The sequence below is a fragment of the Odocoileus virginianus genome, chromosome 34 (assembly GCF_023699985.2).
Source record: "Odocoileus virginianus isolate 20LAN1187 ecotype Illinois chromosome 34, Ovbor_1.2, whole genome shotgun sequence".
Taxonomy (NCBI): domain Eukaryota; kingdom Metazoa; phylum Chordata; class Mammalia; order Artiodactyla; family Cervidae; genus Odocoileus; species Odocoileus virginianus.
The window spans coordinates 29858890-29879583 of NC_069707.1; the positions used below are offsets into that span (position 1 = coordinate 29858890).

The following is a 20694-nucleotide window of genomic DNA, read 5'->3' on the forward strand; positions in this document are numbered from 1 at the left end:
CAATCTGGTAACACACAGACAAATTATGAATACATTAATTAGAGCTGAAGACACTGAAAACATAAACCCTATAAATACTGAGAATGTAAAAATTCATTTGGTCCTAACAGTTCAGAGGTGCTCTAGTGAGAATTGGAGGCCTGAGGAAAAAAATCCAATAGGAGAATTAAAAATAACTCTAATGAACTGGGTGGTAAGAGCAGGCCTGAGGAGCTTTGTGCATGTCAAAGAGCCAGTGGGGGTTGAAATGAATGCCTTCTGTTCTCTACTCTCTTTGAGCAAGCTTAGGGAGTTGGTGATGGACTGGGAAGCCTGGCGTGCGGCAGTCCATGCGGTCGCCAAGAGTCGGACACGACTGAGCGACTGACTGACTCTGCTCACCAACCCCCAGCGTGAGAGGGACAGCTTGGGGCAGCTCTCATCTCCAGGAAGAACCAGGTGAGGAGGGAAGGACCGGCCCCTCTGGGTGAACCTAGGATCAGTCCCTCTCGGATTCTGCCCCTAAATGCTCAAGACTGAATCCGTTAGGGTGAGGAGTGCTGCTTCTCTGGGTGTGGAATTACAAACGCCCCCTCCACTCCCCAGGTCTGGGGGGGAGCGCGTCCCTTCAGTCACTTACGTCTTTCCCACCCCGAGCGTTCGCTCCATTGGCTCTCGGCTCAGGCAGCACAATTCCCCGGGATCAGCCCAGGCCCAGGCAACACAAAAGCCAGGAGGAGGGGTGTCTTCTGGGTGCCTGGCAACCGCTCCTTCCAGCCTCACACAAAGCGGCTGCCGCGAACACTGGGGCCTGGCTGTCTTCTGGAATGGGGAAGGTAAACACAGGAGCCGCAAGACGCGAACGGCTGTTTTCACACCGTCTTATCATTCTCCTCTCTCTCCTACCTTCCTGCACAATCTGGGGGTCTCTGAAAAGAAAACAGTATTCCCGGCTTTGCCATGCCTCCCAGGGGCCCAGGCCCTAGCTTCCCAGCATGTCAGCTTCTCCGGTGAGGGCTCGGGACTCCTCGACTGGGAGCCTGGGTCTGCAGCCGGTGGGCGGGGAGGCAGCTTCCCAGCTCATCATGAATCTCAGATTTAGAATTTTCTGTGCCCGGCGAAGCCCCAACAAACCTGAAGTTCAAGGGAGCGATGTTTGGCTTAAAGGCAGCCAGAGGGGAAGAGTCCATGTTGACAAACCCAGATCGTGTCCCCTAACTGGGGACTGGGCCCTCTTCTTCCTCACTGTTCTTCCCTTAATTCTGAGGGGTCCCTGTAGTGTGGAGTAAAAGAGAACACAGAAAAAGCTGGCTGAGCCTCATTTCTTGGTGTGTGGAGCTCCTCAGTCCTTCCTTTTCTCCCTAATTTGCTGAGATCACTGCAAATGCACCCGAGTTGCCTCTGTCAAGCTGCGAAGTCATTCTTGTGCACCGTCTACCACAAGAGAAGGAAACACGAGGCCGTTGGGCTTCCCTAATCCCTCAGTGGCTTTCTCTCTATCTCCCCACACTGGGCTAAGCGGGGCCCTTGGTCTCCACTGGGGCCACTAGGGGCTTCCTCCCTGCTGTGGTCGCTTCACTTCGGTTCCAGGCCACTCCTCCAAGGACCAGGTTCTTAGACGGGGAGGGATGGACCAGGCCAGAGGGTGCGCTCTGTGTCTCGGCACCACCCCATCCCAGGGGACCCAGGCGAAGGATGTCCACAATAAGATCCCCAAAGCCTGCACAAGAGCAGTCAGGGCTTTTTATTGCTTTGCTCAATTCCCATCTGCCACAGCAGGAAAGATATGGGCTGCTGAAGTCAACTCATCCGTGTCTCACTCCAGTTTGCATGGAAATGAGCAATTGGCCCCTCATCTCTCTTCTCCCCCTTTCCTTCGCCTGGTTCAGTGGATAGGAGAGCATCTGGGGAGGGGGGATCACAGGGTCAGCGAGGGTGGACGGGCAGAGCGTGAGGCGCTCAGCTGTCCGTGTGCGTGCCCAGTTTAAACGAGCAAGTTCTGAGCCACAGGTGTCTATCTCCCAGACCAGACGCTCCTGGACCAAAACTCTAACTCCAGTTTAAATACAGATCCCAACCTTCCCAACAGCTCTCAGGAGTGGGCTTAGGGAACGGACCTGCCCCAGCCTCCAGTTTTCAGTCAACTATAAACCCTTTTCTGAAGTTCTCAGACGTTCAGGCACAATGTCTGAAGAAAGGTTTCTCCAAGTGGGATCCCAATTGTACCCCACTCCCCTAAGTCATATATTGGAAGCCTAACCCCCGGGACCTCAGCATGTGACCTTATTGGAAATAGAGACTTTACAGATGCAGTTAGTTAAGGTCACACGGGAGTAAGATGGTGTCCTTATAAAGAGACTTGTGTCATTATTAATCCAATATGGTTGGTGTCCTTATAAAAAGAGAACATATAGGCACATGCACATATAGGGAGAATGCCATCTGAAGACTGAGGTTATGCATGGCTCTGCTAACACCTTGATCTCAGACTTCTAGCCTCCAGAGATATGAGACAATTAAGTTTGTGTCTAAGCCACCCAGTCTGTGGTACTTTGTTACAGTAGCTTTGTTAGTTTGCTAACTAATACACCTGGGATATCTCATCAGTTGACATCACTTCTGGCCTTGGAAATCTGTCAATGTGGCACCATCTACTTAAGCCTCCCACTTTTCTCAGCCTGGGACCTATAGTCACTTATTCCCTAATTAATTTCCATCATGGACTCCTCTCACCCCCAAATGATTCCCGAAAGCTTAGCCTGTAACTCAGGCTCTCTGGTCAGGCTGAAACACACAGGGGTTGCTCTTGTACTCCTAGAAAAGATTACTTTTAAAAAGAAATTCAGGGCTCCTTTATATCTTTTCATGATTTGAGAGTTCCAGTTGCTTTTTTGCAGCTTTTTCAATATGAGATGGGTGTTGGGCCTGCCTGCTCCTCATGCCAACTTCAGGACTCAAGTTCTAGCCTATGCAAACCTCCCTTCTTCTCTCCATCTCTTATCAATCTATTTTAGAACAAGAATTCAAAAAGGAGATAAGTGCCATAAAAGATACACATTAATGTGGTTATTTGAACTTAAAAATGAGTTTAAATATTTCATGGTGAAAAAATAAGTTGTTATTCAACCAACTGAAGCTCCAATACTTTGGCCACCTGATACGAAGAACTGACTCATTGAAAAAGACCCTGATGCTGAGAAAGACTGAGGGCAGGAGAAGAAGGGGACAACAGAGGATGAGATGGTTGGATGACATCACCGACTCGATGGACCTAAGTTTGAGCAAGCTCTTGGAATTGCTGCTGGACAGGGAGGCTTGGTGTGCTGCAGTCCATGGGGTCGCAAAGAGTCAGACACCACTGAACGATTGAAGTGAACTGAACTGATTCAACCATTTAATTTAACACTAATGCCTATCATGATAGGAAGTCTCGATCAAAGGTCGCCGTCTCAGAGAACTATGTCTAGAGAGGAAGAGTATTAGAGTCAAAATGAAGGTCAGGGCACAGGTACAAAGAATGCAGTCAGATCAACTGGAAAGGTCTTGGGTTCTTCCAGTTGCATTCACTGTCCCACCTCATCACCATGCATTGGCCTGGGTGCGTAGTACATGACATTTGTGAGAACGGGTGAATGAGTGTTTGAAAGAACACATACGTTCCCTTTACTCCAGGCAGGCAGGCAGGCAGCAGGAGCAATCAGCTACCAGACCCACAAAACTGCACACAGCAGACAGAGGCAACTCCCCCATCAATGTGGTGCTCTCTTTTTTCCCAGCAGACACTGGCAGCTACTGTTGCAGTCTCCAGGGTCCTTTAGCCCCTTGTAGCTAAAAACCTGCTTTTCCCTCTGTCTATCAAAAGGGGGCGGCAGAGAAGAGCAAATTCAGGGACCAGGTGGTTGTGAGCAAAACCACCCCAGTTCCACCAGCATCTGAATACAGATTGCCCAAATTGTGTCCTCCTAAAAATTAATGTTCTTTTTTTCAATTTATTTACTTTTTGTGGAGAAAAGAAGGATTACAATGAAAGAAGTTAGGGGAAATCTACCTTAAAATTAGATGTCTCCTAACACAACTCTCGGAGACTGAGAATCTACCTTTAAATTATTTTGTGTCTATACTGAAAATTTTCTTAAATATAAAATATTTCTTGGTGTCCTAAGTACAGTATGGGCTTCCCTGAGTGACCTTCACTTTCTAAGTACAGTATATCATATAGGGAATTTCTCAAACGTTTTGGACAGTAAAAGAGCCCCTTCATTTTTCAGTTCCTCAGAATGTCTGTTAATATCTCAAACCTCTCTAGAAGAGGAAATAAGAAGCACCACCCTAGCCAAGAGAGTTTCCCAGGTGGCTAGGAGAGGAAAAGAATCTGCCAGCAATGCAGGAGCCGTAGGAGACGCGGGTTCAATCCTAGCCAATCCATTCTTATCTTAACACCAAAGTTGATTCTCTCCACTATAAGGGATTGGCTCTCTTTACCAACAGGGAAAGAAGGACTGGGCCGTTGATCCCTGCCCTTTCATAGAGTAAGCTCTCTAAAAATGGGGCTTGAAAGATGGGGCCTGATCCTTTCTTGGCACTGTCTCTTCTCCCCTTCTTTTCCTGGTGTTAAGCATTCATGTGTGCTCATTCACTAAGTTTTGTCCAACTCTTTTCAACCCCACAGACTGTAGCCCACTAGGCTCCCCCCAGCTCAGTTCAGTTTAGTCACTCAGTCATGTCTGACTCTTTGCGACCCCATGGACTGCAGCATGCCAGGCCTCCCTGTCCATCACCAACTCCCAGAGTTTACTCAAACTCACTTCCATTGAGCTGGTGATGCCATCCAACCATCTCATCCTCTGTCATCCCCTTCTCCTCCCACCTTCAATCTTTCCCAGCATCAGGGTTTTTTCAAATGAGTCATTTCTTTGCATCAGGTGGCCACGGTATTGGCGTTTCAGCTTCAGCATCAGTCCTTCCCATGAATATTCAGGACTGATTTCCTTTAGGATGGATTGTTGGATCTCCTTGCAGCCCAAGGGACTCTCAAGAGTCTTTTCCAACACCACAGTTCAAAAGCATCAATTTTTCGGCACTCAGCTGAAGCTCCCCTGTCTGTGGGATTATTTGGCAGGAATACTAGAGTGGGATGCCTCCTCCAGGGAATCAGTCTTCCCAACCAAGGGGTCAAAGGTGCATCTTCTGCAGCACTCACATTGGGAGGCAGGTTCTTTACCACCCAGCCACCTAGGAAATCCTCTGGTAGTGAGACCAGGCCCCAGATTGGTCTGAGAGTTAAAGATCTCACTGGGGCCTCCAGTTGGATGTGTGGCTCTGTGAAATGTTGAGACAGGTCATGTTATTGTAGAGGCTGGAGATGCGTGGACTTTTCTAGTTTATCACCACTGTATCAGTTGCCAGTCTACTGTCATATGCTGTGTCTGCCCTTATTTAGAAAGAACGCCTGATGTTGTATGGATAAACAAATAAACTGAGCATTAACTTGATTCTCTTCTATGGTTACTACTGCTATTGAATTAGCGGATAAATTATATTTATATAGCACCTGAACAATTTTCAAAGTGCTTTCAAATACTTTATCTGATTTTATCTTAACCACAATCCTTTGAGATAATTTTTGCTAAGGAATCATTGGACTCTGCTCAACAGTAGCCAAAAACAAAAATGTTGCTGGGCTTTGACTGGCTTATAGGACTGCAGGAAAAAACAGGAAGAACAAAGTCTTGGGAGAAACCAGGAAAGTTCTGGAGAAATAGGTAATAGTGGGTGGTGTTTTCTGTTCTGTTATCAGGAATGAGTGACTATTCCACTCAGGTACTGACTTTGTGTCACCTCTCAAGACTCACATTCCAGGGATAGAACATCCACTTGTTATGGCAGGCATTTACAAGCCTACCCCTTGGCTAAGGGATGGTGCACATTAGTTGGCAGGTCAAAATGGCATATCATTTCCCAGCAGAAAATTACAAGGTTTTGCCAAAAGACAGGAGCTTAGCTGCATGGCAAAAAAATTTATTAGCTTTAGGCAAAGCAAGCGAATGTTTTCCTATCTTAGAGATAAGGAAATAGCTTAGAAGAATCATTTGAATGGCTTAAAGTCAAGTGGATAATAAACGAAAAATACAATAGCATTTATATGATCTTACTCTTGAATCAATTTTTTTTTCTAGAATTACCTATACTTCCATGGAGCCTCTTGGATTCAACAGCTATTATTTACTGAGGGTCACTATGGTTGGATTGGAAGGACTGATGCTGAAGCATTGAAAGGACTGATATTGAAGCTGAAGCTCCAATACTTTGGCCACCTGATATGAAGAGCTGACTCACTAGAAAAGACTCTGATGCTGCGAAAGGTAGAAGGCAGGAGGAGAAGGGGACGACAGAGGACGAGATGGTTGGATGGCACCACAGACTCAATGGACATGAGTTTGAGGAAGCTTTGGGTGATGGTGAAGGACGGGGAAGCCTGGAAGAAATGGACATGACTGAGCAACAGAACAACAATGGTAGGATACTGTTCTAAATACTTTCTTTATATTAATACATTTAATCTGCATAAGAACTCTAAGAGATGGGTGCTATTATTATCCCATTTTAGAGATGAGGAAACAGACATAAAGAGGTTCCCGAGTTAGTAAATGATGCAGCCAGAATTAAAACCGAAGCTAGTCCTAGAACCTACTTTCAAAGTGATTTTATAATGAAGCAATACAAAATCAATTTGAAGTTTTATTGTTCATCTTTTTTTATTGTTCACCTCTATCTTTTTCTCCTGTGTTTCTTTCTGCAAATACTTAGTGAGTGACTCAAGTCAGCACGCTGGACTCTGGAGGCGTGGCAGTGAACACGTGATCACAACTTGCCAGGCAGTCACAGTGGTTACAGTCTAGTAGGGAGAAGAGTTTAGGAAATCATCACCTTATGTCAGCACTGCCCTCTGTGCCATGGAAGCAGAGAGTGGGGTCCTTGGCCCAACTGGGGGAAAGGGAGGACAGAGAATACTGAGGCTTCTGGTGAAGGGGGCTGTGGAGGAAGTGGGAAAGGAGATCATACCGCCCAATTCCTCAAATACTGAAGGGCAAGTATAGAGCCCAGCCAGACCGCATAGAAAGTCAAAAGCCAAGACCATTCTCCTGGGGCCTGACCTGAGAATTCCACCTCTCTGTTTCACTTTATGATTTTTCATTCTCTTGCTCCCTCTCCACCCAGCTTTCTCTTATTTTGCACATCTCTGCTGCCTCTACCATAACTCTGGCTTGCACAGATTTTGACCTGACATGGCTCTGACCCCAGGCTTCACTTCATATTAATCCAAACATTCACCCACCATTGGTGGATACAGTAGAGTGGCCCTTTCAACTTCCATTCCATCCTCCTTCTTCTTGAATAGATTAGAAAACTACATTTCCCAGAGTTCTTTGCAATCAGGCTCTAGACATCAGTTGGAAGCAACTGCAAAATGGTAGACATTAAAAAAAAAAGGAAGAAGAAGGTAGATATGATGGGAGGCTATTTTCTTTCCCTCCTTGGGAGTTTCCACTGGCCTATGAGATTAAGCAGATGTGAGATTTTCCTGAGGAGGTATTTGACATCTATAACTTCCTGGAGAATGCAGATGTGGGATGCATGCGTGCATGCTCAGTTGTGTCCAACTCTTTGTGACCTCATACACCGTGGTCTGCCAGATTTCTCTGTCCAGGGGATTTCACAGTCAGGAATGCTGGAGTGGATTGCTATTTCCTCCTCCAGGGAATCTTCCTGACCCAGGGATCGAAACTTCATCTCCTATATCTCCTTCATTGGCTGGTGGATTCTTTACTACTGTACCACTTGCGAAGCCCACAGTTGTGGGGTAGTTGTGTTTAAAACTGATGCCTAGATTTAAACAATGCATCTTGAACTCATTGCTCCATTAGGCAGCCTTAGATGTAGAGCTCAGCTGATGAGTCTGCCCTGTATTAATCTGGGAGTCATTTCTCAATGATTGGAATAGAATCTTTCAGGCCTTCCAATGATTTTTTAAGCCCCCAGTTCCCTGTGTTAAATTCCTTCCTGTTTACAGTTTCAAGAGGAATCTGACTGATACATAACCAATCTCTAATTTAATTTAGAGAGAGAAGACCCCCAAAGAGAGGCTCCTGGCTCATCCCTTTGGCTCCCTGAACATGGGAACTCTATTCCTAGTTTGGTCAGTTGTGCTGGGGGAGAGACTGAGGAGTGAGAGTGAGGAGTGAGAATGTCTAAAAGTATACGAGGTCAAGGAGGCACTGGCCCATCATAAAGTCCAAGATGGGACTAGATCTCAGAGTTTTCAGTGAGGAAGCAGCAGGAGATGCATCCGGAGAAATCCGCTGAAGCCAGATCATGTTGGGCCTTTTAGGACTCATTAAGAAATGTAGACCAGTCCCAAGAACAGTTGGCAGCTGGTCAAAGGTTTAAAACAACTGGAACCATTTAAGGGTCTAGACTTTAGGCAGAAGTCTTGGCTGTAGCATGGAAAATGGGCTTTGGGGGTAAAAAAAAAATGCAGCCAGGTAGACCAGTTGGAGGTCACTACCATTGTCCACACGGGAGGTGGAGAGTGCTCTGGATTTAGACAGTGACGGTAGGAATAGGGGTCGGGTCCCCTGGTGGCTCAGATGGTAAAGAATCTGCCTGTGATGCAGGAGACCCAGGTTCAATCCTTGGGTTGGAAAGATCTGCTGGAGGAGGAAATGGCAACCCACCCCACTATTCTCACCTGGAGAATTCCATGGACAGAGGAGCCTGGTGGGTTAGAGTCTGTAGGATTGCAAAGAGTTGGACAAGACTGAAGTTACTTAGCACACACACACAAGACACTCAAACCAAATACTTTTCAAGTATGGGGAATAAAGAGTAACTTTTTTTCCCCTGCCATTATAGCATAAAAAGAAAGATAACCTAAAGGAAAGCCTTGGTGATTGAATAACTCTTTTTGGGTGCCTCCATCCAAAGAGCATGGTAATAGTACTGAGGAAAATTTAAAAATTGGGAATAATTTAATTGGAAAAATAGGTAATAGAATGGAGAAGGTACTCATAGAGCTAAGCAATACAAAAGCAGATATAGGTTGAACTAATAGATAAGACGTTGCAAAGCAGAGGAAGATCATAATTTGAACAGCCCCATTAATTGCTCAAATGGATCTCTGTGCAAATTACATTTTAACTTCAATTTTCTGGAAAATTTGTTTTACAAATAACAAATTTCTGTCTAAGAGAATGGGAATGGCCCACCTATAACTGTGTGATGTATGTCTTGCACAACGGTTTATGGCAATCCTAATTTGAAGTACTTTTCTTCAGATTTATACTTATTAGATAGACAGTATTATAACAACATTAAGAAAACATTTTTTCAGAAAATACTTTTTACACATGATTTACCCATGGTTAGGACTAGTCTAAATTCCTTCTGTGACCTAAGATTACTCTCTCAGTGTATTTGTTATTTTCGATTTTTCCAAATTCCCTTCTTGTCTCTGCCAATAAGCATACTTTAAAAAAACATTGTTATGGTGGTAATCAGCATGCAGTTTTCTACTCTGATTTTTTTCATTTCAAATAATAGAAATAACATTTTATTATATTCCTGTATTATCCTTCTTTTAACAATTTATTTTATAATTTTATATCAACTGGACATAGAATGAATTTAATCAGACTTCTTTTGTAATCTGAGGAAATTTAATCAATATCTTGTAACTATTACTATTCTACTCATTAAAAATATTGAATACCCTTAGAAAAACTTATTTGGATAGTATGAACATGTAAAGTAATAAATATTCTTCCAAAAAACTCCTACCAAATGAACGTTTTATTGGAGTATGGCTAAAAAGACCTGCATTGGTATCTGGATAGCTTTTGTCCAGAGATCACATTTGCCGTTTGTGTTTACATTGTAATGAACTATTTTAGGATAAAAACTCAGGAGGTACATTTTACAAAAACATAGGGCAATGGGAGGCACCACAGAGAAGCAACAGGGTGTGGTGGAAAGCATGTGAGTTTTGGAATCAAATGGATTTGGACTGCTGTGCTTTGAAATGCTATGTTCTACAAAAAGACTTGTGCAAGAATGCTCATAACAACTTTATTTATAATAGCCCAAACAAAACAAGCCAGGTTCCCATCAGTAGGAAAATGGATAAATAAACTGTGATATATTTACCCATGGAATACTAGTCAGCAATAAGCAGAATAATCTACTAATACATACAAACATATGGATGAATGTCAAAATTATGGTCAGTGAAAGAAGCCTTACGCAGGAGTATGTACTCTTTGATTCCATTCTATGAGGAGCTAGACCAGGGAGGGTTAACCCATGTGGATAAAATCAGAACATTGGTTGCTTCTAGGGGTTTTGATGGGAAGTTACTCAGAAAAGACATAAAGGGACTTATTGGATGATAGTCATGTTCTGTAACTTAGTAGAGGTTTGGAGTGGACATACGTATGTGCGTCTCTGAATTTATATAATGTTACACATGGGATTTGTGCATATTGTTGTATGTAAAATGTCTCAAAGAAAAAGAAAGAACCTAAACAATTATTGGACTCTAGTTAATGACACATACCAAAGTATTTAAACCTACTTTAAAATGTATAAAATCTAAAAGTGAATCCATGGATGGATAGAGGGATTAAAATCAAGGCACACAGGAGAAAGACCAAGTATAGTAAAATGATTATAGAATCTAGGTTTTCCTAGATTGAAAATTTTCAGGATGAAATATTGGAACGTGGTTTTGTGTGTTTGTTTGTTTTGATCTGTGACATGTTTCATAAACCTCTCAGTTTCAATTTCTGCCAAATGAAGGCAGTAGTCTTTACTTCACAAAGTTGTTGCAAGGTTTAAGAAAAATCATCATAAAAATAGACCTGGAGGATACCCAGCAGAGGTCCACAGCCTTGTGATGCTGCTTACCTTCTTCTTCATCTCTTCTTATTTGCCTTGTCAGTTTATAAGCCGTAATGTATAGTTTGGGATTTGGTAGCATTACCTATGAGCAGGTGGTCTGAAATGCTGGTTGCTGTTGTTTTATCGCTAAGTCATGTCTGACTCTTTTGCAACCCCATGGACTATAGCCTTCCAGATTCCTTTGTCCATGGGTTTTCCTAACAAGAATATTGGAGTAGGGTGCCATTTCCTTCTCCAGGGCATCTTCCCCACCCAGGGACAAAACCCCCATCTCCTGCATTGACAGGTGAATTCTTTACCACTGAGTCATCAAGGAAGCCCAGTCTGAAATGGTATGTAGCAAAATTATTGGAATTATGGGAGATGAACAGTCCCTCTGTTGATTATATCTTCCTTAAGTGGAGGAACAGTTTTTAATGATAGTAGTGGCTCAAATTCCATTAAAGAGGGACAGCCTGTGGCGATATTTGCTTTAAAGAGAGCCCCCATAAAGAAAAAAAGGACAAAGTGTTACAGAAAGTAGTCAAAGAGGTTTTTAAAAACTACATAGTTAATCAGGTCACTAACAGCCCATATGTGAGCAGTCGCTTATTTAACATGTATTTATTGAGAGTTTGCTGCATGTCTGGCACTATGCTTAGAACTAGGGACACAGAGATGAACGAATGCTCAGGATAGACATAGGGGCTTGCCCTCATGGAGCTTACATTCTAGTCATGCTAAAGTTAGTTGGATTTACAGGAATCAGTCTGTCATCCAGCAAATATTTACTGTGTATTCACTCTGTGCCAGGAACTTGGAATGTCCATAGTGAACCAAACAGACACAGTCTGCTGTCACAGAACCTGTGATCTAGCAGAAAAAAAGGAAGGCTGAATCAAACTGCTGTATGTAACTATAATGAAACTGTCACACGGTAAGTGTGCAAAATACTATGAAGGAGAAGTACAGTGTTCTTCAGGAAATTTTGTCAGAAGAATATTTCCCATTAGTCTGGGAGAAAAGACTTTTTCTCCTAAGACTTTGCTCTGTTTAAAAGAGAGAAGTGAGCAGAGAACAGAGCTGGGGAGAACTAGTGGCCCCCGCTGGGTCAACAACGAAATAAAGAACAGGGTCAGAGGCGCCAGCAGCAATGTGGCAGTCACGTTGTCTGCTACTCCTTTGCACGTCTCCTTGGTTTCTGCCCTAGGAGGTCCCATGTGGTTCAGCTACAGAAAGCAAACTGAGAATTGCTGAATTGCTCTTCACCATAGTAAAGGATTCCAGAATTAGGTTTATCTTCTACTTGGTCAAAGACTACAGAAAACACCCCCAACACACCCATGGTGCCAGGAAGCTGCTGGAGACACGGGGCCTGAGATCATTAAACAAAAGCAATTATACAGCTGATCCATCACAAGAACATGTCCCCAGCCGAGGTCATCAATTCCCAGCAGAGAGAAGATAGAAGCCAAGAAACTACCAAGAGCTGATTAGAATATGTGTGTCTTGAAGATAAAAAAAAAAAAAACAAAATAAAAACCTGTTGCTCCTACAATGATAACACATCCTGGGAACAGACACAAGCCACAGCATCACCGCACCACACATTCTCTAGTGGGGACAGGCTGATTTGTTGGAGTCTGAACCACTCACCTCTGAATCGGAAGGGGGCTGGGCTACACTCGAATAACTGTCATTTTCCAGCACTAGCAGCTGACATATAACAAGTGCATAATAAACACTAGCTGGATCCACACAGGTTTGTTTCCATTTGCTGCCTGATTCTCTGAAGAAAAAGAAATACATGGAAACATCTAACGATGAGCAAAGGAAATGTATAAATCATAAGCTAATTTAGAGGTGTGTTAGGATCCAGCCAAAATGATGAAAGTGATGGCACAGTTCAGCTTCTGCCTCTGCAAGCACAGACTTGTTTCTCTGTCCACAGAAATGACAAGGACCAAAAGCTGTAGTTCATCTTCTTCAGGTCAAGAAGTGCTGAAAGTGACAGAAACCAAGAAAATCAGAGAAGCACAAGGCTTGAAAGTTAGCATATAAGCGTTATGGCATTAGATCACCTGGCTTCCTGGTCTCAGCTATACCACAGGCTAGCTGCTATTTTTGAGGTGAGCCACTTTGCCTCCATTTTCTGCTCTGTACTATGGGTACCTGCCCTGCAGTTTCTCCCCTCCCCCAAAAGAACCATTTGAGTTAATGCCCTCAGCATAATTTCAGGCACATCAGTGCTCCACAAGTTTTAGTTTTCACTCTTAATGATTTTCAAAAGTGATCCCAATTTCTTCTCTAAGCTTTTTCAAGAAATATGATTCGCTAAGTATATAACTGAAAGTAAAATGTCATAACTCTATAAGGCCTTTTATAGAAATATAGTCACAAATTGGGGGAGGGGGGGAGTCCTTTTTCTCAGGCCCTGATTTTGCTCCAGATTGGATGATACCACAGCCACACCATGGACCATAAAGTCTAGCCTTTCAGAATTGGAAATGCCCCTCCTTCTGCCATCAGGCTATCTGGCAACCCAGTAAGAAATTTAGGGTCAGTTCCTCCCTTAAACAACTATGCATAAATAAACTGGATTATTTTGCTGTAACCCCGGGGTGCAAAAAGTCCAAAGAATCTGTGCATTCTGACTTTGCCTATGCTTGGTCTCAGGTCTCCATTTGGCTGACAAGCCTTGGAGGGAGCGAGTATGTATGGTGCTTACCTAGTGTAGCATCAGGTTGAAACAATGGCTATGCTTCAGGCTTTGTTGACTTCCCTAAGTGTCATGACTCTTGGAATAACAGTCTTGCAGAAAAATTGACACATTTTCCTTTCTGGTGTGTCTCTGCATAAATTGTTCCTCCCTCTGCAAGATTAACTAATACCATCTGTGAGTATTCCAGGCCCTCCCTCAGCTTGCGCTTGGATCTGCCTGCTTCTTTTCTCTGCCTCTTTTCAAAGGTGCAGACAGAGGAGAGCTCCCCACTACCGAAGGGCCAAACACTGTCAGAGCTCAGGTTCCCAAGCCTTGCAATCCTTTGCTTCCAACTCTGCATCTGCAGGCAAAAACAATCCTCGGGAGATTCGGCCCTCCCACCGCCTGTGATAGGCTGCTTGGAATAGCAACGGCGTGTGTCACCGAAAAGGGCAAAGCTTTCGGAAATAGAAACAAAGTTGGTCACAAATCACATTGGCTTTGCTCGAAGTTTTTTTTTTCTTTCTTCCCCACCTTTCTTTAGCATGCAACCATGGGGAAAGTGACCGCTCGTGTCAGCCGGGGAAGTCGGGGCGGTTTGGTGCCCGGGGAACGGCTGTAACTTCTACGTGACCATGGTACCTGTTGAAAACGCAGAGGGCCCCAGTCTGCTGAAACCGAAGGGGCGCGCGGCGGAGGCTGATGGCAGCGACAGAGCCAGCGGCGGCCCGCATCCTCCCTGGGCGCGAGGTAAAGCGAGGCAGCCTGGCCGGGGGACCGCGAGAGGAGCGCGCTGGACGCGTGCCTCACTCGTGTGCGTGCGTGTGCGTGTGCGTGTCCACATGAGCGTGCAAGGTGCCTGGAGACAAGGGGGCAGGATCTGGTGGGAGAAGCGGCAAGGAGCTCTAATGTGAAGGCTGAAGTCTCACTCCTCCTAAGCCGGGTCCCCTCCTCTGTGTGGGCTGTATCAGGGATAAATCTCCTTCCTTTGGAGAAATTGACTGGCAAGATAATCGCGCCGATGAAGACTCCCCCACACACCCCCACATACACACACTTTTTTTTTTTTCATTTCTTGTCACACATGAATAATCTGTAACAATTGGACATTCTAACCACCATTTTAAAAACTAGCATTTTAAGGAGGCTTCCTAAAATTATTAGTTACATAATCAATAAATTCAACTTTCCTTTTAAGTGCCCAGTGTCTTTTTGTAATGAATTTGAGCCTTATTTGCAGCCTAAAACGTCTGCTTACTTGCTCCTGCTTTCTTTAAAACTGGCATGTTAGACTGAGGTTTGTTTAATACTTTTCCTTCTGGAGATGAAATTTGGAAAAGTTTTCATTCATTTCAGTTAACTTTGCTAAACCATATTCACTTCCATATTAACAATTTTCACAAACACACTGCCCACATTTAGTTGCCTCTCCTGATCAGTTAGTCTTCAAAGGAATAGCAACTCATTGTAATGTGAAATGAAATCAAACACAAATAATGCGCCTTCCCCTGCTTCTCTCAGCTCTGCTCCCTCTAATCTTATAATACATTCCCAGGCCATATATTAGAATTTCATGAATAATCCAAACCACCAAATAAATACAAAAAGCATTTATCTTTCACCTTGGGATGGAGCTGTATACTTTTTTTTTTTAAACAATTGTTATTTTAAAATAATTTTGTTTTAATTTGATTTATTTATTGCATGCAGAGTATTAGTTCCCCAGTTCCCTGGCAAAGTCTTAACCACTGGACCTCCAGGGGAAGTCCCCTGTATGCTTAGGTTTGCCTGGTGGGATTGTCTGATCTTGGAAATCAATCCACATTGGAACTGAAGCACCAAGCGACCCCTCCTCATAAATGGAGAAGCTCTCCTTCTCCCCTGCCCTCCAGCTCAGCCCTCTCTAGCTTCCCTCCTTCTAGTCAAGAATTGGTATCTGGGGTCCCTTACACTACGACCCAGTCCTCTCTCCAGCCGAGCTGCCACTTTCTCTAAGTGTGATCTAAGTCCAAGAACAAACAAAAGAAACTTGTATTGGGGAGTAGAGAAAGAGTGGCGAAGTTCTCTCTGAATTCTTGCAAGACTGAGCTGGAGGGTGAGTTGAGGTGGTAATAGCGACAAAAGCATTAACTATATAGAGTCAGTGATAAATGTTGCAAAGAAGTTGAAAACAAACTTTATGCTGGAGGGGCCTCCATGGTAACAGTCAAAAATGGACTATTTCATTTTAATATGTCTTTGAAAGCATAGTGTCCTTTTAATAGGTCAGATTGTCCAAGTTCACAATGGAAAGTAAGTATGTGTGTTTCTAAAGATTGAACACACACAATTTTCAGTTTAAAGTACAACTTTAAACTGTTGAAAAGAAACACTAAATGAATAAACACCATCAATTGTCTTTTACATTTAACTTTAAATGAATCTTTATCATGTAGAAGAAGAAACTTAAATGCTTTTCTTAACTCCTTGATGAATATAGCTTTGATGGGTGCTATATGCAGCTTGTATTTAGACAAATACAAACCTTATTATTACTTTCATAAATTTTCCTAAATTGTCTTCGACACTCTTGGTACCCAAAGGCAATTATAATGAACACATAGTATGGACTTGTTCAGCTGTTTTGACAAGTTAGTTCACCTCTTCTATTGGGGTTGTATTTTTGTCTGATATACAAAGATGTCAAATGAAATATTTGACAAAAACTTCTTTCAACTTCTTTATATTTTAAACTTCCATAGCTTCATGCAGGAAACTTCAAGTGTTTAAAATATGCTTAATAATTATCCTTCTTTTCCTGCATTTGAAGGTAGCAAGTTGTTCTATATTCCTAGATGAAAAACAATGTGCAAAGAGGAACGAGTTATAAACCCAGGATAAGGTAATTGAAGCATTTGAGATACTGAAAAATGAAACAAGACAAAAACCCAGTGATTGCACCCCTTAATGCTATTGTGCAAAGTGAAAAGTGTTGGCAGGTTCTCCTTGGCCAAACCCTCTAAACTGGAAGGAATGCTTTGTTCCAGTGGCTAGAAGCTAATGACTTTAAATTCATTTTCAAGAAGCTATGGCTTAAATGGGTGCATTTTTAGTAAACATTTCAACTTTCATAGACATGTTATAATTGACCTTGTAGGGCAAGGTTGAGCTCAATTTGAAATCTTGGTACTTAAAGCCAGCAACAGATATAGATGAGGCGAGAAACATGGATGGCTAGAGCGCCTCACATAGGGAGAGCAGAGGTCCAGAAGATGTGTGGCTAGCCCAAGTTCAGGGGGTGGCTGAGCAAAGCGGACCCTGGCAGCCTGGGGCCCAGCGGGGCCTGCTCCTTCCTCTCAGCTGCTGCGTCTTCCAGGCTCCTCTAAGTCATGATTCAACAACTGGCTAGGAAGAGGGTTTCCTTAAGTCCCCCATTACCCCACTCTCTCCGCCTTTCCCTCTCAGATCTGCCCAAAAGGCCAGAAACAGAACAATAGTCGTGTGAGTGCACGTTTTCCACACCGCAGATCCAACTGCCCCATGTACTGGAGCCCAGATCACTGGAGCTAGGCTCATCGAGTTAGCGACCCTGACTGCACTTCATCCCCTCCCAGACCCTTCTCAACCTGAGCTGCCGCAGTCCCGCAGTCTGAGACGTAAGAAATGCATACCTCTGCTACCTGGGTGACTGCGCTGTGGCAGTTGTCGTCAAACATGTTTAAAGCTGTGGACTCGTTTCTGCAAATGGAGTGTGAGGAGGTGGTCAGTGTGTGAGATGGGTAAGTGTGGCACTTCTTTAGAGGAAAGGGGGAAGTGTGGAAAGAAGAACCTGTGGCCTGGCTGCTTCTCTGCTCCCCTCGCATCCCCTGGGGCCCTGAGCTGGCTCCTGGGTCAGGATCACATTAGCAAGCCTCAGGTCCATAGCTGCTCTGGTTATGCAGCTCATGTTTTTGAGGTTGGGGCATATTTACTGTGCTCCGACTGTGAGCCTTGGGCTCTCAGAATTAGCCTAAACTGGTCCCTCTTGAGTTGAGTCGGGCTTGGCCTTCTCAGGCTTCCTCAGACAGCCCAAAGGGAAGTTTACTTATAAGATAGGCTGAGCAGACTTTGGGGAATAGACTTGTTTTCAGGGAAGAGAAGATCAGACTGACCACCTTGACCTGATAACAGAGCTTTGACTGTGAGACCAACGTTGGGAAGTTACTTTGGGAAGACCCAGACATTGACCATTCCCATTTTCCCAGGCTTTCCACATATTAAAAAGTGACATCTGAAGCTAATACAATAGTATAAATCAACTATACCTTTTAAAAAGCAGGGGATTGTTTTTAATAAACCATATACAGTATATATGTATCAAAAGCAAAAGTGACAAAGCCTGAGACAAAGCTCGTGCTTTGAAAAGCATGTGTATCTAACAAATAAATGGCAGTCACAACAGCAGAAAACAAAAAAGTTGTGTATGGCTTGATATTCCCAAGGAAATGGCAGAGTTTATAGACATTTGAATTTATGAGGGACTATAGATGCTTTTTTCTGAAAATAAGACCAAATTTAAAGATAACCGTCTTCTCTTTCTCTTCAGTCAGCTTATCTTTGGGTCTGTACATTTAACCTCACTTGGAAATCATATCAAAAATCTAAATTTGAGGGGCTTTGTGACAGTGAGACCTGGGTAAATGGCTTCTCCGGGACTTGTGGTGGTGGTTTAAGTCGTGTCCGACTCTTTGCGACCCGATGGACTGTATGTAGCTCCTCTGTCTGTAGGATTTCCCAGGTTAGGGAGAAACCTCTAAACAAAGATGGCGGAAGCTGTCCTACTGCCAACTCTGGGTGGGTGGTGTTTGACTCACATAGCAGGGACCTTCTCCCCTTTAATGTCATGTCACCCCGAGCGGTTAGGGAAGATTGCCGCTTGTCACAAACCACCTCTAGGCTGTCACCACAGCAGCAGACATTCATTAATGACAGCCTGTGGTGGCAGGGCTTGGCAGGCCAAGGAGCCTCCAACAGTGCCCCTGACCTGGAGGGCCTGAAATTAGCCTGTGGATACCAGCGTGCCCAAGCAGGTTTAAAGGCAATATATATTTTGACATCAGTACCTTGCACCAGTACCTTGGTGCAATTGTTAGATATTTTCAACATCACCCCAACATCACCTGTCTAGTAAGATTGCTGACAGGACCCGAGTGACTGAGTTTTAGGAACAAGCCTGGTGAATAGCTGGAAGGACCCTACTGGGAGCCCTCAGGTATATTTTTTATGTATTCTCTAGGGTGTACTTTTTAGTGGTCTAGACCCTGTAGTAGCTGAGAAAGACAGAACTCAAAATACAATGAGTCCGCTCTGGAGGCGACTATGGAAAATAATTTACACATATGTATTAAAGGTGAATCAGCCCATCTTAAAATGCAGTTTTTAATTGCTAGAGATGTGTGGGATGATATTTTGTCACTGAAGAATAGTTAGTTCTGTTTTAAAAGTTGATTAATTTTTGGCTGTGCTGGGTCTTCCTCGCTGTGTGCAAGCTTTCTCTAGTTGTGTTAACTCGGGGCTGCTCTGCCAGGCGGTGCCCCAGCTTCTCACTGCGGTGGCTCCTCTTGTTGCGGAGCACAGGCATTTAAATCGAATGGAATTGGGGCTCCCAAATTCAGCTTTTTCTCAGGAACAGCCTTCCCCAGGTGGACGAGTTAGCGAATAAAATAAGGCAATGAACGAAAGTCACCCAGAAGTACGCCAGGTCATGGTGTGAGAAAGGAGAAAAGTTGAAACAGGCTGCTTTCCAAGCAGCTATTTGGCCAAACACCAAATGAGAACAATTCCCTACCCCATCTTCCCTCAGAAAGTACCCAACCTTGGGAAAGTCCAAAGCAGTCCAGTGGTTAGGCCTCTGTGTTTTCACTGCTGAGGGCCTGGGTTCAATCACTGGCCAGGGAAATAGGACCCACAGGTAATATGGCGAAAAAAAAAAGACACAGAACCTGAAATCCCTCCAAGTATTTCCAAGCTGCAACATTGAGCCAAATATACTACCTTTATAGTAAACATAAAGTCATGAGTTTTTTTTTTTCTATTTTATTTTTTCTATCTTGGCTCCTTAGTAAAGCTGTTTTTCCTGTATCACAGCATGCTCATTTATGCACTTGCTAAATGGTTATGCTCCAGTGATATACTAATTTTTCTATACGATTTAGGTGGAAGTGATGAGACTAAAATAATTTATCACATTATTCTTACTTTAGGAACTTTCATTCTTTTTGACTGTGACTCACTTTATGCTGTTGTGCTGAAGTATTGGGGAGAAAAATGCAATCTTTTGACTTTTAGGAATATTTTCTTTCCCCTTAAGAAAATCAAGTATTATTTAAACTGTAGAATTGTGCATCCCTTGGAAGTAATCTCCAACCAGTCCATCCTAAAGGAAATCAGTCCTGAATATTCATTGGAAGGACTGATGCTGAAGCTGAAACTCCAATACTTTGGCCACCTGATGCGAAGAACTGACACATTTGAAAAGACTCGGATGCTGGGAAAGATTGAAGGTGGGAGGAGAAGGGGACGACAGAGCATGAGACAGTTGGATGGCATCACCTGCTCACTGGACATGAGTTTGAGTAAACTCCGGGAGTTGGTGATGACAGGGAGGCCTGGTGTGCTGCAGTCCATGGGGTCACAAAGAGCAGGACGTGGCTGAGCAACTGAACCGAACTGAACAGGAAGTAATTGTTTCTCAAAAACAATCATGACAAAGGTCTGACTGCCATTATTAGGCTCTGTGGCTATTAGCTGCATCCATATTATTTTATTTATATTATTGTTATTTTATAATGTGTTGCCCCTGTATGCACTTGTTTCCACACACTTTGTGCAAGTTATGAGCCATGTGCAATGCTAATTTATATATGGCATCTCAGCCTCAGATGTGCAAGGCTTTTTGAGAATAAGAGAGGGACTTTCCTGGTGGTCCAGTGATTAAGACACTGCCCTTCCACTGCAGGGGCCACAAGTTCAGTCTCTGGTTGGGGAACTAAAGATCTCACATGCCTTGTGGCATGGCCAATGAAATAAAATAGAGATGATAAATAAAGAATGGGGGGAAA

General features: G+C 43.7%; 1 protein-coding gene and 1 long non-coding RNA gene across 3 annotated transcripts in view; one reads left to right on the forward strand and one right to left on the reverse strand.

Moving 5' to 3' along the window:
* Positions 1-279: 279 nt before the first annotated feature.
* The window catches only part of SLC2A12 (solute carrier family 2 member 12), an 82236-nt gene continuing 61821 nt past the window's right edge, over positions 280-20694 (forward strand). Inside the window, exons 1-3 of one of the 2 annotated variants that reach the window (XM_070461582.1) lie at positions 280-438; positions 6156-6494; positions 14160-14365. In XM_070461582.1, the coding sequence (XP_070317683.1) occupies positions 14251-14365 (115 nt within the window). In that variant the 5' untranslated portion in view covers positions 280-438; positions 6156-6494; positions 14160-14250. Of the gene's footprint in view, positions 439-6155; positions 6495-14096; positions 14366-20694 lie in introns of those variants that run through there. The other variant, XM_070461583.1, reaches the window with a different exon arrangement.
* LOC139033030 (uncharacterized) lies at positions 12159-13935 on the reverse strand. The gene is made up of 2 exons (XR_011485652.1): positions 13643-13935; positions 12159-12915 (listed from the first exon to the last, which is right to left on the reverse strand). It is a non-coding gene; the product is annotated as an uncharacterized lncRNA (long non-coding RNA).